The sequence below is a fragment of the Mercenaria mercenaria genome, chromosome 15 (assembly GCF_021730395.1).
Source record: "Mercenaria mercenaria strain notata chromosome 15, MADL_Memer_1, whole genome shotgun sequence".
Classification (NCBI taxonomy): Eukaryota; Metazoa; Mollusca; class Bivalvia; order Venerida; family Veneridae; genus Mercenaria; species Mercenaria mercenaria.
This window is the reverse complement of record NC_069375.1, coordinates 40,020,551-40,038,250: the sequence shown is the minus strand read 5'-3', so window position 1 is coordinate 40,038,250 and position 17,700 is coordinate 40,020,551. Positions and strand designations below refer to the sequence as shown.

Below are 17,700 nucleotides of genomic sequence, written 5' to 3'. Positions count from 1 at the left end.
TTTTTGTTCATTCCGTACACAGAGGGGAAGATTTCCGGATATTGCCATAAAAAGGAGGTAGTCTAAATAATGAGACCTCGGGTAGACCGATTTTACATTTTGATATTTTATGTTGTCTACCTAGAGCCAGGGGCGTAGGGACGATTTGAGCATTGGGGCGGCAGAGGGGGTGGGTTTGGGAGGGGGTGTCCCTCTCTTATGAACGTGGTCCGGGGTGGCCCCGGGAAATTTTGGCATATAGCTAGAGTAAATGGTGCAATCTGGCGACTTCTTGAACTGCTCAGTATCTGTTGAACATACCCGTTTTTAGCCCACCATCATCAGATGGTGGGCTATTAAAATCACTCTGCGTCCGTGGTCCGTCCGTCCGTCATTCCGTCCGTCCGTCCGTTAACAATTTCTCGTTATCGCATCTCCTCAGAAACTACTGGGGGTATTTTGACCAAACTTTGTCAGAATGATGTATTGGTACCCTAGTTGTGTCCCGCTGAAAATCAGACTGGTTCAACAATTTATGAGTAAGTTATGGCCCTTTGTTTATTTATATATTTTACATAGATTGATATAGGGAAAAACTTTGAAAACCTTCTTATCCAAAACCACAGAGCCTAGGGCTTTGATATTTGGTTTGAAGCATCATCTAGTGATCCTCTACCAAGATGATTCAAATTATTTCTCTGGGGTCAAATATGGCCCCGCCCTGGGGGTCACATAGTTTATAATGACTTATATAGGGAAAATCTTTGAATAACCCCTTGTCCAAAACCACAGGGCCTAGGGCTTTGATATTTTGTATGTGACATCATCTAGTGGTCTTCAACTAAGATTGTTCATATTATACCCCTAGGGTCAAATATGGCCCCGCCCTGGGGGTCATATGGTTTACATAGACTTACATAAGGAAAAACTTTGAAAATCTTCTTGTCCAAACCACAAAGCCTAAGGCTTTGATACTTGTAACGTAGCATCATCTAGTGGTTCTCTACCAAGTTTGTTCAAATTCTCGCCCTAGGATCAAAAATGGCCCCGCCCCGGGGTCACATGGTTTATATAGACTTATATAGGGAAAAGCTTTTAAAATGTTCTTGTCAATAACTACAACATTCAAATTTGGACCACATGTATATTTTTGAGTGGCAAGATGAACCTTGACATGAGTTGACCTTGATTTTGACCTAGTGACCTACTTTCACATTTCTGTAGCTACAGCCTTCAAATTTGGACCACATGTATATTTTTGAATGGCAAGATGAACCTTGACATGAGTTGACCTTGATTTTGACCTAGTGACCTACTTTCACATTCTGTAGCTACAGCCTTCAATTTGGACCACATGCATAGTTTTGTGCACTGGAAAAAACTTTGACATTGATTTTGACCTAGTGACCTACTTTCACATTTTTGAAGGTACAGGCGTCAAATTTGGACCATATGCATAGTTCCGTGTTTCAAAATGAAATTTGAACTGATTTTGACCTAGTGACCTACTTTCACATTTCTCAAGCTGCAGCCTTCAAATTTGGACCACATGCATAGTTTTTTGTACCGAAATAAACTTTGACCTTTACATTGACCTAGTGACCTACTTTCACATTTTTAAGGTACAGGCTTCAAATTTGGACCACATGCATAGTTTTGTATTCCGAAATAAAATTTGATCTTGATTTTGACCTAGTGACCTACTTTTACATTTCTCAAGCTACAGCCTTCAAATTTGGACCACATGCATAGTTTTGTGTACCGAAATGAACTTTGACCTTTACATTGACCTAGTGACCTACTTTCACATTTTTGAAGGTACAGGCTTCAAATTTGGACCACATGCATAGTTTTGTATTCCGAAATAGAATTTGACCTTGATTTTGACCTAGTGACCTACTTTTACATTTCTCAAGCTACAGCCTTCAAATTTGGACCACACGCATAGTTTTGTGTACCGAAATGAACTTTGACCTTAAGATTGACTAGTGACCTACTTTCACATTTCTGTAGCTACAGGCTCAAATTTAGACCACATGCATAGATTGTGTACCGTAAAAAACTTTGACCTTGACATTGACCTATTGACCTACTTTCACATTTCTCAAGCTACAGCTTTCGAATTAGGACCACATGCACAGTGTTGTGTACGGAAATGAAATTTGACCTTGAGGTAGTCAGTAAGTCTTGAAATTTGGAACACTCAAAAATGGCACATTGGTGGGCGCCAAGATCACTCTGTGATCTCTTGTTTTTTTAGTTTTCACCTCAGTTTACTATGTTTTAACACTGTAATGGCGGTACGATGTTAGATACGGACAATGTCTTGCCAGGGTAAAACCAGTAATATCTAAGTAGGGGATCGAGCACAAGACCCTGACTTAAAGGGGTAATCCAATCCTTATAGCAATTTAGTCATTAAATGGCATTATAAAGGTTAAACGCAGTTCACTGTTTTCTTTGAACTATTGAGGGTTGAATGAACAGAGTTCAGGGTTCTTTTTACCAAATGATCGATTTGGAAATGCAAAATTGCGAGGCTGATTGGCCTTTTATATTTTTATGTAGGAGCTGCAGGCCTTTTTTTCATCAATTTGGGAATGCCACCGACACCGTTGGAATTGGGAAAATACTCTCGGAAATTATCTTAATTGGGACAATTTGCAAATTACCAAAATCTACATAAATGTGTTTTTGTGTGAAATATTAATGAACTGCATTTCAGTAATTGCTCAACAGTATTATAATTTACCTAAATATACATATATATTAGCAAAACTATCTTAAAACAGCAAAAACCCTAAAAGGTATAATCATTTGGGAATTTTAAATTCAACTTTGGGGAAAAAACATACTTTTTGGCATTGGGATTACCTCCTTTTACAGGAGGTAGATTCATAGGGAAAAAAAGCCCTGAGTTGTAATACTTGTTAATTTAACTACATCTGTAAAATCTATAAGGATTTTTCTACATTTTATGCGTTGAATTTAATCATTATGATTGGTGCCTTTGATTTTCAAACAATATGTTTAAGTGTCAAAAATATTTAATTTAATATATTTTATGTAAATATCCCGATTTTTGTTTTACTCAAGATACTTTCCTTTGTCGGCAGAATTTGAGACACAACATTAATTGCAATTTTGGCAGTAAGCAGTTAAAAACGATTAACTTTAATTGATTAAATTAATGTATTGCCTATTATCAGAGTCTGCGGGGCGTGAAAATATAGCGACCTTGGTCGTTGCGGATTATCGATTTTGTACAATACCCTGTCACCAAGGTGATCTAGCAAGGTGTCAGCGATATGACAAGATTCTGTGTACATATCAGTCGCCAATGCACTGCATGATAAATGGAAGACTGCTGTATTTATTTCAATTATATTTTCTAGCCTTTTCAAAAATTTACGAGTTCAGCATTTCGCCGCCCCTGGAAATATTGGGGCAGCGGGCGCCGCCCCTGCCGCCCCAGCTCCTACGCCCTTGAGAGCAAAGAAGTATAAAATACACAGAATGGCAACTGGCTGTAATCTCGCGTGAGCTCGTGTCAGAGCGTGATTCGGCGTTATCTTACTTAAAACAAACATCGGCGAGCATGGAGTTACAATTTGTACCTTTAAAACTACATTTAAAATACATGTTAGCTTCTAAAACAAAATAAGTTTAATTTGAAATGTTCTTAAGACACGAAGTACACGTTTTTTTTTTGCCATCGAAAGAAGCGTGGTCATACGGTGATAATTATTTTACCGATGAATAATTGCTTTCGCATACAAAATGGCGCGTGGAGAAAGCACCACTTTCGGTAAACGAGATCTCGTTTTTTCGTCACGGGAGGTTGGCGAGATTTGCTCTATATGCCTTTCAAGTTGCCAATCTATTTATTTTTATAGCTCTTTGCCTAGAGGCAGATATCGACAAGTCAAAAAAATATAACGATATTCAACTCTCCGAGTACAATTATTTGGACTAAAAAAGGAAGGGGCCCGAAAAAAATGGGGGACGAGACCAATTTGAAATAATCAAGGGGGACGGGGACGAGTTGACTAGGGGATGAATTGACTAGGGGACGAGTTTTCTTTAAATTATAGGTGCCACAGGTTGAGAAAAATGTGCAGTCAGTCCGGGGCTCGAATCCGGGACCCCTCGCTTACAGGGCAAGTGCTCAACTGACTGAGCTAACCGGCTGCCTGACAATTACATCTTCTCCCCTAACGTTGTGATGTATTGTCTTATATTATGAGTAGATGTATATACCAACTTATAAGACAATACATCACATCCCCTTTTCTTTATATAATAGGATTAAATTAAATTTTAATTAAATTTTGAATTAACCCAAAGTAGTAAGATTTTACAGTAGAGCAAATTCTAAAAAATTCTCATGTCCTGAGATGAACTTCACAGCTGTATTAATCCACTAACTTCCACTGATAATGTAAACCATTAACTAGCGATAAACTGTCTTGTGTGTGGGCAGTGCTATAAATCCAGGCAATTATAAACTCATTTTCACTGTGTTCAGTCAGATAAGATAGTTCTGTAATAAAGTTAATCTTGAGAAACAATGAACATGGAATGATATCAATGATAATTTAAGTATGAAATAATTAAGTATAGTTTCTCTGGAATCTGTTCCTTTAGATATGAATAATTAAGAAAAAATTGTAAATTCTCTGTTTGTACATTTTGTAGATTTGACCAGCTTAGAAAGTTAACATTCATTCAACATTTTTACATAAATGCAATTACATAAAAGCTGATTAAGTAATAAGCACTATTCTTATAAGTTGGTATATACATCTACTCATAATATAATTGTATGTTTGTATGTATATACCAACTTATAAGACAATACATCACAAACGTGATCATGGAAGTCCATACCGTGACATACACCCTCACAAATTGGAAATTCATCCTCGAATTCCGAAGGTACATAAAATTGCATGCTCCGTAAGACTGACCAAGCAAGCATGCCACGGCCCCATGTTGGGCGCCTAATGTCGCAGGGTGAGAAAAATGTGCAGTCAGTCCGGGGCTCAAACCCCGGACCCCTCGCTTACAGGGCGAGTGCTCTACTGACTGAGCTAACCGGCTGCCTGAGGCCTAAAAAAAAATATGTCTTTCCTGTAACCCGACCGACCGTAAGTTTTTACCGCCGACCGCAATTTTTTTATGGGCCGAAATTTGACATTCTGATCATATCTTTATTGATTATAGGGATAATTTAGTTGTACCCGACCTCGTCGCGCATAGTAACGAACATTCCTGGTTCCGTCGACATGAAACAACATGGCGAAAAGCCTGTTTGTCGGTAGACTCGAGGTTCCGGGTTTTCACCCGCGAAAGTCGAGAAGTTTTCTTTGATGCATATGGAGTTCAAAAGTTCTGCCCCTTGTCAATCAAAATCTCGGTGAATTTCAATACTGTTCGCCACCACAAGCGGAAGTATGGCAGTAGGCGGAGCGTCATATACTAATTAGCTACTGACAGATGTCAATCACGCCACACGCCGACTGACACGTGGTCATTTTGCGGTTTGTATTTAGTACAATAATGTCCTTCGTTATGAAAGGTGTTTATTGATCAATGTGTAAACGTTAATTGATAAACAATTCGTAGAAGAGCAGCCTATTATCATGTTTGTACCACATGTTCAGGGGTCACGCTGTCGGTTGCACTTGAGCCATTTGCGACAAAAGATTAATTGCGGCCCCGAAAATCTCTTAATTGGCAAAAACGGCCCGAAGCTATGTCTGTCTGCACAAAGAAGTATAAAATACATTTATTTTTATAGCTCTTTGGTCTGCAAAACTATGAACTTTGCCTGTTACACAATGTTTACTGAACAAAAGGAATCAGTGTAGAAAAAAACTTGTATGAACAACATCTGTTATTGAAAGGTGGTAGCAAATTTTCAACAATTTTATTTGATTAGCAGGCCTCTACCTTAGCGGTGGACCGTTGGACCGACGCAACCAAAATATCAGCAGGTCCACTATCAAAAGTTGGGTAGACCGACGGTCAACCAATTTTCAGTCACAGTCTGCAAATAAAATAAAACCCTTAAAAGTGAAAAATAGCGGGGTGGGGGGAATCGTACCCATATCGGCGAATTCACAAAACGAAAGTTGATTTTGCCTTAGTAGCATTCTACAGTTATAAGCATTGGCGAGTTAAAGTCAGGATAGCACGAATGGACTACTCCACCGATCGGGCGTGTGGTTTTTACCAAATTAAGTAATTACATCAGGCAAAATTACCTGGATTGACTGGAATTTACCCACGAATCGTAAAAATATCAAAGCGTCAAGCTGGTAATTTTCCATTCCACAAGCACGTGCGCCCTATCGTAATACTTAATTTACATCGCAGTTACTTTTGACACAAAAAACGCGCTTAGTGCATTCATTTTTTAATATAATCGCTTCAGATTTTCAACACCGCTTGAGAACTAATACAGTTTGAATTCTATAACAATTTTAACAAGATATCGACAGGAATGTAGGCAAAATTCTTTAAAAACGATCAAATTTTCATATAATGTTTTGTAAAATTTCAAACAGCGTGATCTTGATTATTTATTTCCTTTTTAAAGTAAATAAACGGTACATATTATGGTAATAAAATTCAGACTTTTGACCAGAAAGTACAAAAAACACAATTAAAAAATCTGAAATAATGAAAAAGCGGAAGCAATTTAAATACATGGAGTAAAACGATTTTTTGGCAAACAGATTTCTGTTATGCACCTGTCAATATTTTGCCCGCCCGGGGGAGCGGCGGGCATACACGGGACTTTAGACAGAAGACCATTCCCGACAGGCGGGAATTTGACAAACATTTGATGTACCAACCAGGCTCTAGGGTGGGATTTAGACAAAAAAGGTTGTCCCTAGGGTGGGGATTTAGACAACAAAATTTTTGAAATGTCAATTTCCCCTGGGTCGGCCCGCCGCCCCCCTGGGCGGGCAAAATATTGACAGGTGCATTAGCACGGCAGAATAGGTTACGTGACCTCATGAACGTAAATAGAATGTGGTTTTAAAATGAAGCAGTATGATGTCGTTGCGATTTTTAATAAGTTTTAAATGATTCTTCGTACATATATTTTTTGACACAACACTTTGTTAGATATTCTTTTCAAACAGTAATGTAAATTTCTTGAGAGCAAATAGGTCATCATCGTTCACGGTCTGACACATTTACATGTCAGTTTATTTTGGATATTGCACATTCGCTTTTAAAAAATTAAAGAAAAAACTGATTTCTTCTCAACAATTAAAGGAATCGAGAAAGTGATGTGTCACATGGCGCGAAAACATGACGTAATGCAATGACAATCTCGGGGAAACTATACCGCTTTGATCTCCACTGCAGATGCCACAATAACTGACACACTTCTTTTAGCTCTTTGAGGGGGTGTTAATTAACTAAGGTTTGGTGTCCCGCAGGGTTCTTGTGCCGGACCTGTAAACTTTACCCTGTATATATCGAGTGGTGCAGAAATATCCAGCTGATCTGTATGGATACACGGACGACCACAAGATTGTGTTAAAAATTCAAGCGGGAAATTCTCAAAATGAGACAACTGTTCTTCAACAACTCGACAGTTGTCTAAATGAAATCATAAAATGGATGACAACCTTCAAACTGAAAATGAATCGGTCTAAAACTGAAATTATTATGTATGGAACAAGACAACAGTTAGCGAAATTGGACATCACAAGTGTAAACGTTGGTGGGTGTGACGTAAAATGCGTCGATCACGTCAGAGACCTAGGTGTAACTATGACCAATACACTCAACTTTGACCATCACATTCAGAAAAAGTGTCAGATACCTCATGTACAGTTACGAAACCTTAGGGCTATACGGAAACATCTCACACAGAAGTCAAATCATTAGTGCATGGATTGGTTCATTCTCACATTGACTTCTGCAACAGTTTATTTACAGAAATTCCAGCCTACCAAATCAATAAACTACAGCGAGTCCAAAATCATGATGCTAGAGTAGTCAAGAATGCTTCCTATGAAAAACCAAGTACCGAACTTCTGAAAGAATTACACAGGCTTCCAGTTAAGGGTAGAGTCATGTTCAAAGTTTTAGTAATAGTCTTCCGTGTCATCAATGGTACAGCTCCAGTATATCTGAGGGAAATGTTTGTACCTACTCGACAACGATACAGACTTCGCTCACAAAGTGACACTAACTTTAACATCCCTAGACTGCGAACAAAATTAGCAGACAGATCTATGGCAGTCGTTGGTCCCAAATGGTGGAACGATCTGCCTAGCTATCTGAAAAATCTGAAGCCAGCTTTAGATCAAAACTGAAAACACATTTATTTAGGCAGTTTTATGAACAATGAGTGTAGTCTTGTTAAAATACAAAATATTCAGAAGTGGTGTAAAATAGTATTTATATATGTCAAAATTTTTAAATCTAAGTTCTAGAATCCTGTTCATATTTTGTATGTATATGTTAAATGTGTGTTATGTAATTGTAAAGCGCAATAGAATATTTTATAATTTTTGCGCTATATAAATGCCATGTTTTTTTATTTGTATTTGTATTTAATTGATGATGAAAACGAGGCCAATTACTTAGTTTATCATCAGAATGATTACCGATAATTGTTGATTTTTTTTTTCACTTTCAACACTGGTCGGGAGGATGATGATTGTGTCCATATTTTGGGACACTTTTCAAAATAATTATTTTTCGGGATAACAGATTGCTACAGTCTTCCATTTTTAATTATTTTAGTAATAAGTCCTGTTTCTTCGAGTCATATGAAGTTATGACGTCTACAGCATCACAATTTATGAGATAGAATTGGAGGTCCACTAAAGTCTGAGCAGGTCTACTAGATTTTAGCAGTTGGTGAACCTGCTGGCAACTGCTGAAAAAAGTTAAGGTCGAGACCTGATTAGGCAGTTAATTGGCGATAATAAGGTTACTAAACACTGAAATGTTCTGACACCTACTAAAAAAAAAAAAAAAAAAAAAAAAAAAAAATTCCTACCTACCGACCCCCATTTTTTTCAGCATGTTACAGGAAACAAACATATTATTTTTTTTTAGGCCTGACACATATTCTACCCTTACATGACCAAGTCCGTACCGTGACATAGGTATATAGGTATTTCCCCTTTTAAATAATAAAAGGGGATGGGGACGAGTTGACTAGGGGATGAATTGACTAGAGGATGAGTTTACTGTAAATTATAGGTATATAGTCACTAAGTTGTTCTTTGAGTAATGCTACACCTCCTCGATTAGCCTTGATTATTTTCGAGATGTCTTATTTTATGATCTGTTATTTTAAAGTTGGCTTACCAGTCTATATTAGTCCTACCAGTATCTGCATTTTACTGTTAGGAAATTAAAGATATTCAAAAGTAGAAGTCATAAAATAACAAAAATATGCAACAGTTAAATGTAAGTATCACACTTTCCTGAAACATTGATCCTTTATATTACTTGGACTACACCTCCATCAGAATCCCTGTCATGTCAGAAAAACACATAGGGCTCATGCAGTTTTGGGTGTTCATCGATTCCTGGTCTGCACCAATGCCCTGCTCCTATGTGTCACTTCGATACTGCTGTATTATAGACTAAGAATGAAAAACAACACATTCAGGACCTAGACAGCCTCCAGGAATGGAAGAGAAACTGGCGGATAACATTCCAGCCATTGAAATGTGAGCACATCCCCCATCATGCACCAACAAGAGCGCACACTCACCACGCAGTACTAAATGCTACATTCACAGCAAAACAGAAACACAACAGTGCTAGATTATTATTAAAGAATCATCTTACATGCTTGCATGGTTCTGCAAGACAGACTTTTCCCAACCTGAGGGACAATGTTGAATGAAAATGTGCGCGTTATATAGCAAGCTTTTTTGTCCATGCTGTCTCATGGGTTGGGAAAACAGCTGTCATTCACAGGCAGACAATTGCAGGGCTAAGATCCATTCTCTTAATTGCCTTGCTGCTGCTATCGTGTTCAAAATAGGTCACAATTAATGACAAATAGATTTTGGTATTTTCTGGTGTTATGGTTTTACATGTGACATCATGCTATTATAGTGGTGCTCTGTTACGTCACTAAAGTGCACACTGTTTTAGACAAGGAATACAGGAATATCTGTCACTGGCAGGTGATCAGACAGTTTATATACTTTTCCAGCCAGGTAGGAAAAACAACCAACATGTACAAGTAAAATCTCACAGTCCAGAGATGAACTACTAGGTTCTATTGCAATGCTTTCAGCCTGACTGGCACTGACTCTATACAATGTTCCAAGACTTAAGCTGGGAGGAACTCCATGCATTGAGGCAACAGTGTAAATTTAAATCATAATGCTATATACAACAAGATCATCTACCAAATTGGTTGATATGCCCATCCAAGTCAGAGGTTCAACAAAAGGCTATGCCAACTGCTTCCTTGTTCCGTATACTGCTGTCAGCCTGTAACAAAGCATTATTCTATCAGATGCATTTGGAACTCTCTTCCAAAGCCATCCATTGATGCCTTCAAAGCCTCTATTGGCGTGATTGTCAACAACCAGTAACCATAGACAAGCTTGATTTATAATCGTTTTTATTTTTACTATCCCACATATCAGACTTTTTTTAACTTTCAGCATACTGTAAGATCATTAGTTTTCATGAGGAACTAATTTTTGTGGATTTCATGTTTTAGGTAGTCCACAAAATTTAATCCCAACAAACAAGCGAAATTCACATTCATTTTATTTTCACAATTTAAAATCCATAAATTCATAACCCCCTAAAATAGCATCACAAAATTTCATGCCCACTAAAATTAAATGATTTATAGTAATTTACCTATTTCCTCTTGCATAAATGTATACTATTTAACGGAATTATGAGTTTTATGACTGTACATGTACTGAAATCACTTAAAAAATTGATTATTTATTTTAGAAACCTTTTTCGTCTTTTACAGACAATGAAGTTCACCATTCAGTGTGTGCGGAGTCAAGGAGCCAGGCTTGGTAGATTGACGGAGGTTGGTCAGAATAAAGATATTGTGCTTGACACACCCATGTGCATGTTGTACACAAGAGGAGGTAATTATAGTATTTGTACATTCAGGTGGACATCTTTCTCAAAATTATTACAATAAGAAATGCATACATTAAAATATATACATTTTCTACACTGCAAATCTTAGAACTATGACATAGCATACCAATTGCTAAAATTCAGACAGAGAAATATAGTTTTAAGTTCAATTTTTATATCCTGTTGAAATTTATGAGACATATTTTGTAATCGTGACTTGCATAGGGTGGGTGGGACGGTATGCAACGTCCACTAAAATTGTCTGCTGTCTAAACTTGAACAGTTCTTATCCAGTGTTTACCTTGATCACAATGGTTTTTGGGCATAAAGTTTCAGCCAGGTTTGATAACCTTCTAGATTGGTACAGTCTCTGGAGTTATGGCCCTTGAGTTTCTAAAAACTGGAAATCGACAGTTTCTGCTCTCTAACTTGAACAGTTCTTATCCATGGTTCACCAAACATGGTCATAATGTTTATGGGTGTGATATCTCGACCTGTGTCGATAAACAAGTTCTGTATAACCAGACCCGAAGTCTTTTTGACGTTATGGCCCCGGAATTAATCTACGCTGTCAGCTCTCTAACTTGAGCATTTCTTATAAAATGTTCACCTGACTTAGTCAAAATGTTTATGGGTATAATATCTCTGGTCCACTTTGATAACAAGCCGAAAAGTTCCAAAGTAGTTATCCAATTTTCACCATTCTTAATCACATTGTTTATGGGCGTAATATCTCGGACATTAGTTTGATAAACATCCAGATAATCCCAGTCACTGTTGAGTTATGGTCTTTGAATTACTTAAAATTTAAAATTGTGAAAATTCACTGTGTCCACTTATAACTTAAGCAGTTTGTATACAATGTTCACCAAACTTGAGTCAGAATGTTTTATGGGAATAATATTTCAGACAAATTTGATAACTATTCAGGTAATCCTAGTTGCTTTTGAGTTATGGTCTTTGAATTACTAAAAATTGCAAAAATTAGCAGTGTCCGCTTAATAATTTAAGCAATTCTTATCCAGTGTTCACCAAATTTAGTCAAAATGTATATGGTCATATTGTATCTTGGCCAAGTTTTATAACCAGATGGATAGTCTTTGTTGCTCTGGAGTTATGACCCTTTAACCTTTACACCGCTAAATTTCTAAAATGGACAGGTCTATCATTCAATTTGGGCAGTACCATTTATCATTTGAAGGGGTGTTCAGTGAAAATTTACTGACTGAATAGCGAACAGTGCAGACCATGCTCAGCCTGCACAGAGGTGAAGGTTGATCTTGGTCAGCACTGGTCGCAGAGGCAGAATCACTTGCCGCCAGCAGGCTAAAGGTTAATCATTTGAAATTGAGAAAATTGACAACTAGTCTGCGTTTTAAAGTTTTCCACTTTTGTTTAGTATTCTGACATTATAAATTTAAAGTATTTATTGTCATTAAGCAAGACTTTATGTTAGACTGTCTACAATGTATATTTAAAAAAATGAATTAGGAACTTAGATAAATATACAATAGGTACTGTTTCATCTTGAAATTATGGTTTAAATGTAGTTAAAAATACTGACATGTTTTATGCTTACCAGAGAGAATTGCTTCTTCTTTAAAGAAACTAATAGAGCAGTGATGGACATAAAGAAATCAGAATAAGTAACATAATTTCATATTTTTATAAACATTAAGTAATAAGTATTATAATAATCAGTTGTTGTTTGATTTTAAATCAACCATTTGTCAACAATGATATTTTTACATATTTCAGGCAGTGCCCCACACTTGTCACTGGATGTGTTAAAGAAAATTCAGGATGTTCCCACAGTTGCTCATATGCCCCTTAATCAGTTGTAAGTCCTTAGTTGCTAGAATCAGTTGTAAGTTCTTAGTTGCTAAAATCAGTTGTAAGTTCTTAGTTGCTAGAATCAGCTGTAAGTTCTTAGTTGCTAGAATCAGCTGTAAGTTCTTAGTTGCTAGAATCAGTTGCAAGTTCTTAGTTGCTAGAATCAGTTGTTAGTTCTTAGTTGCTAGAATCAGTTGTAAGTTCTTAGTTGCTAGAATCAGTTGTAAGTTCTTAGTTGCTAGAATCAGTTGTAAGTTCTTAGTTGCTAGAATCAGTTGTAAGTTCTTAGTTGCTAGAATCAGTTGTAAGTTCTTACTTGCTAGAATCAGTTGTAAGTTCTTAGTTGCTAGAATCAGTTGTAAGTTCTTACTTGCTAGAATCAGTTGTAAGTTCTTACTTGCTAGAATCAGTTGTAAGTTCCTAGTTGCTAGAATCAGTTGTAAGTTCTTACTTGCTAGAATCAGTTGTAAGTTCTTAGTTGCAATCATTGAATTCTTATGCCAGAATTAGTTGTAAGTTCTTATTTGCCAGAATTTATTTACGAGTTTATTTAGTGGTAGCTCGAGCACCAAGGCTGACTCAAGCAATTTGTGTGGTCCCTTGTTGTTTTGTATTTTCTATGTTTGCTTCAAACCTTGGGTATCTTTTAGGCATTTTGCTAATTCTATTATGAGTTATTAGTAAATATTTAAAAAAAATTAAAACACATCCTTTTTTAAAAAAAATTGTAGTGCACAGTATCAAGAAACTATAGAAGGTTATAAAGATGGTATGGCGAAATTTTCTGCTCTTGGTGATAAAATTGTTTACACATCAAACACTGATCCAGCAGTTGAGGTTCCTACTGGCTACAATGATAAGTCTGGGATAGGACTGTGGGGAAAAGGAGGAAAGATAAAGGTATATCTTAAGTCAGACTGCAAATATTTTGCTTCTTACTTGTAATTATATCACTAAAGTTACTGCAGTGCAATGATTACATTTGAAAATAGAAGTAAATTGTAATGTATTTATTAAATGATTTCAGCAAAATAATTGAGATACATATTTGTGGGAAGCTAAAGTTTGTTAATTCGTCAATCCACAAAAATAAAGTTTGACAAACAAGTAAAATCTCCATTCATTTAATATTCCATTTTAATTCGTAATACATGCATTGATATTCCCACAAAATAGCAATTTTGGCCAATCCTTGAAATTTCATGCCTGCGAAATTAAATGATAACGTAGTAGATGTCCTAATATTGTTGCTGTTTTAATTTTCAGCTTGATAGGGATGGATTTGTCAAGCTTCAGGAGGCTGTGTTACCAGATTTGTTTCAGTGTATGTCTGATGGCGACACTGATAAAACATGCACAAGTAAAAGGGCTAGAAAGTCTGTAGATAGAACACTGAACTTCCTCGATGATATCCTTGAAAAAGTGAAAAAATCTCAGGTTTGTTGTGTACCTATTTAAGAAAAAATAAAGTACATTTGAACCAGCCTTAATGGCCACCTGGGGTCAGAGTCAAGGGCAAGGTCGCTGTTACTAAAAACAAAAATATTTCTGCTCAATAACTTCAATAAGGAATAGGGTATTGCAATCGAACTTGGATTTAAGAAAGCGAGCTTTTGTCAAGATCATTGTTGCTTAGTATAAAAAATGGTTTTTGATCAATAATTTAGTTAGGAAAGAGTACAGGTAGTTTTCAAAGAAACCAAAATCTCAGAAACTAATTCAAATATTGAATTGTAACTTCACACATTTCTTAAGGTTTATAAAACTGTGTCATAGCATCAAGTCCTATAACTCTTGTGTGTATTTTGCAAAATTATGTCCCCTTTTGAAGTTAAAGTTTTTCATGCAAGTTACTGTCTCCAAAACTAATGCAGGTACTGGATTGAAACTCTGGATATTTTAACATTTAGGTTAATATTCCTGCTTCTGGGACAACAATTCAGACAGTCATGCATTGGCTTACTTATGGACAGCTCTTGTTATATATAAACTGGTACGTCAGTAACCATTAGTTTGAATGGATTGAAACTTCACACACTTGTTTACTGCACAGTTTCAAGAACACTGTGTACAAAGTTATGCCCCTTTGCTTGACTTCAATTTCGGGTAGTTTTTGTTTGTAAGCTGGTATCTCAGAAACCTCTATTTTGCAGCATCAAGTCTTGCATTTCCATTAAATAAAATTTAATAGTTTTGGTTGAGATATTGAAATGAAAATTTGCCTATAGGTAGGGCTGTCATCGATAGAAACGATAGTGATATATCAACGATATTTTTTTGTCGATCGATTATCGATTCCCATTTTCAAAAATCGATATTTTACAGAGAGAAAAAGCTATCCAGATAAACACTCAGACCCTCAAAAACTATTAAGTTCACAAAGTTGTAAATTTGGATAAATGCAAAAGAGAAGTGAAGGCAAAATAAAAATAAAAGATTTTATTAATTTTTATTTATTTCTTTTATTTCATAAATACAAATACAACACAATCAAACAGTAATATGAAAAGTAGGCAGTAAAACTAAAAATAGCATTTACAGGAAGGTATACAGTATGCATACAAACATAGATTGTTAATCTAACTTAATAATCGATGTATCGTCGATATTTGTCTTCTGATATATCGGTATTGCCGATATGCCTAAGACCCAATCAATGACAGCCCTACCTATAGGTAGCTTCTGATAAGACTAAGGATAGGTTTGCATTTGGGATCAGTGGATTCAAGGTCAAGGTCACTGTTACTAAAAATAGAAGAATAGTTTCCACTCCATAGTTTTGATTGATATATATTGCATTTAAATTTGGCATGTAGGTAGCCAAGTTTGGGATTGTAGGATCAGTTTGCTGAGATTCAAGGTCAGCATAACTTAATCTGCCAATTGGCACACCGGTCTAAGGTGATGGTTTATTGTATGTTTGAATGCAGAAATTTTGGAGAGCAGTGAAGGGGTAGAGGTTTTAATCCTGGTCCTGGCTTAACTTTTTCTGGTTTAGAAAAAAGCCATTTAGATGCAATAAGGTCAAGGTCAAAGTAACTAGAAATAGATTATTTCCCTCTAGGATCATCAAAAAGAGCATTGTCATTCTATAACTTTAGTTAGGATTGGCTTATTGTCACCAAGATTGGTGTGTAGCAAGCTTACATGAAGAACTAGCTTAACGTCTTATGTAGGTAGCTTAGTAAGAGAAAAAGGTTGGGGTTGTTTTTCTGGCCACTAGAGTCAACATCACTGTTAGGTCAAGGTTACTGTAACTAAAAGTAGAAAATGTTTGAAAAGCCTGGTCTTTTGGGAGTTTTCACATCTCTTGAACATTCTTTAAATTATGTTCCTTTTTTATGCCCCCGGCATCTACTGATGCGGGAGGCATATAGTGATCGTTCTATCCGTCCGTTCGTGTGTCCGTCTGTTCGTCCGTCCATACAAGGTTAACCAAATGGGACCGTTTCGTCTAGCATCAATACCCCTTACTAGAATGACTTGATACTAATGCAGATGTAACCTGTGGCCATTCCTCATCTTCAGACATCACTTGACCAGGTTGCTTTATATTAGCCATCTCTTGGTTAACCAAATGGGACCGTTTCGTCTAGTATCAATACCGCTTACAAGAATGAATTGATACTAATACAGATGTAACCTGTGACCATTCGTCATCTTCAAACATCACCTGACCTCATTTTGACCTTGACATCATTTTGGACTTAAGTTGATTTATATGGGCCATCTCTTGGTTAACCAAATGGGACCGTTTCGTCTATCATCAATACCGCTTACAAGAATGAATTGATACTAATACAGATGTATCCTGTGACCATTCCTCATCTATCACCTGACCTCAGTTTGACCTTGACCTCATTTTGGACTTAGGTTGCTTTATATGGGCCATCTCTTGGTTAACCAAATGGGACCGTTTCGTCTAGCATTAATACCGCTTACAAGAATGAATTGATACTAATACAGATGTAACCTGTGACCATTCCTCATCTTCAAACATCACCTGACCTCAGTTTGACCTTGACCTTGTTTTGGACTTAGGTTGCTTTGTATCGACAAGGATGCCACCGGGGGCATCAAGCGTTTATTGAATGCAGCTTCTTGTTTGACTTCACAATTTTTGGCTAAGTTTTTGTATGTAAGCTGGAATCTCAGTAACCACTAGTGGGAAAAGACTGAAACTTTACACCTAACTTACATTGATGATCTGACTTGCATTGTGTAGGTCCCATGACTCTGTTCTGTTTTTTAGCTCACCTGTCACATAGTGACAAGGTGAGCTTTTGTGATCACCCTTCGTCCGTCGTCAGTCCAGAGGTTATGGCCCCTGAAAGGGCCAAAATTAGCTATTTTGACCTTGTCTGCACAATAGCAGCTTTATTTACGACTTGATTTTTACCAAACTGGCACACAACTTGTATCACCATAAGATCTTGGTTCCTTTCTTCAACTGGCCAGATTCCATTATGGGTTCCAGAGTTACGGCCCCTGAAAGGGCCAGAATTAACTATTTTGACCTTGTCTGCACAATAGCAGCTTCATTTATGATTTTATTTTAAACAAACTTGCACACAACTTGTATCACCATAAGATCTTGGTTCCTTTCTTGAACTGGCCAGAATCCAGTATGGGTTCCAGAGTTATGGCCCCTGAAAGGACCAAAATTAGCTATTTTGACCTTGTCTGCACAATAGCAGCTTCATTTATGATTTAATTTTAACCAAACTTGCACACAACTTGTATCACCACAAGATCTTGCTTCCTTTCTTC

General features: G+C 36.7%; 1 protein-coding gene across 2 annotated transcripts in view; it reads left to right on the top strand.

The window, feature by feature from the left end:
- The window catches only part of LOC123551876 (queuine tRNA-ribosyltransferase accessory subunit 2-like), a 37,530-nt gene that overhangs the window by 532 nt on the left and 19,298 nt on the right, over window positions 1-17,700 (top strand). For both annotated transcript variants that reach the window (XM_053525069.1, XM_053525068.1), the window contains exons 2-5: window positions 10,979-11,102; window positions 12,856-12,937; window positions 13,662-13,830; window positions 14,197-14,367. In XM_053525069.1, coding sequence (XP_053381044.1) covers window positions 10,982-11,102; window positions 12,856-12,937; window positions 13,662-13,830; window positions 14,197-14,367 — 543 coding nt within the window. In that variant the 5' untranslated portion in view covers window positions 10,979-10,981. The remainder of the gene's footprint in view (window positions 1-10,978; window positions 11,103-12,855; window positions 12,938-13,661; window positions 13,831-14,196; window positions 14,368-17,700) is intronic.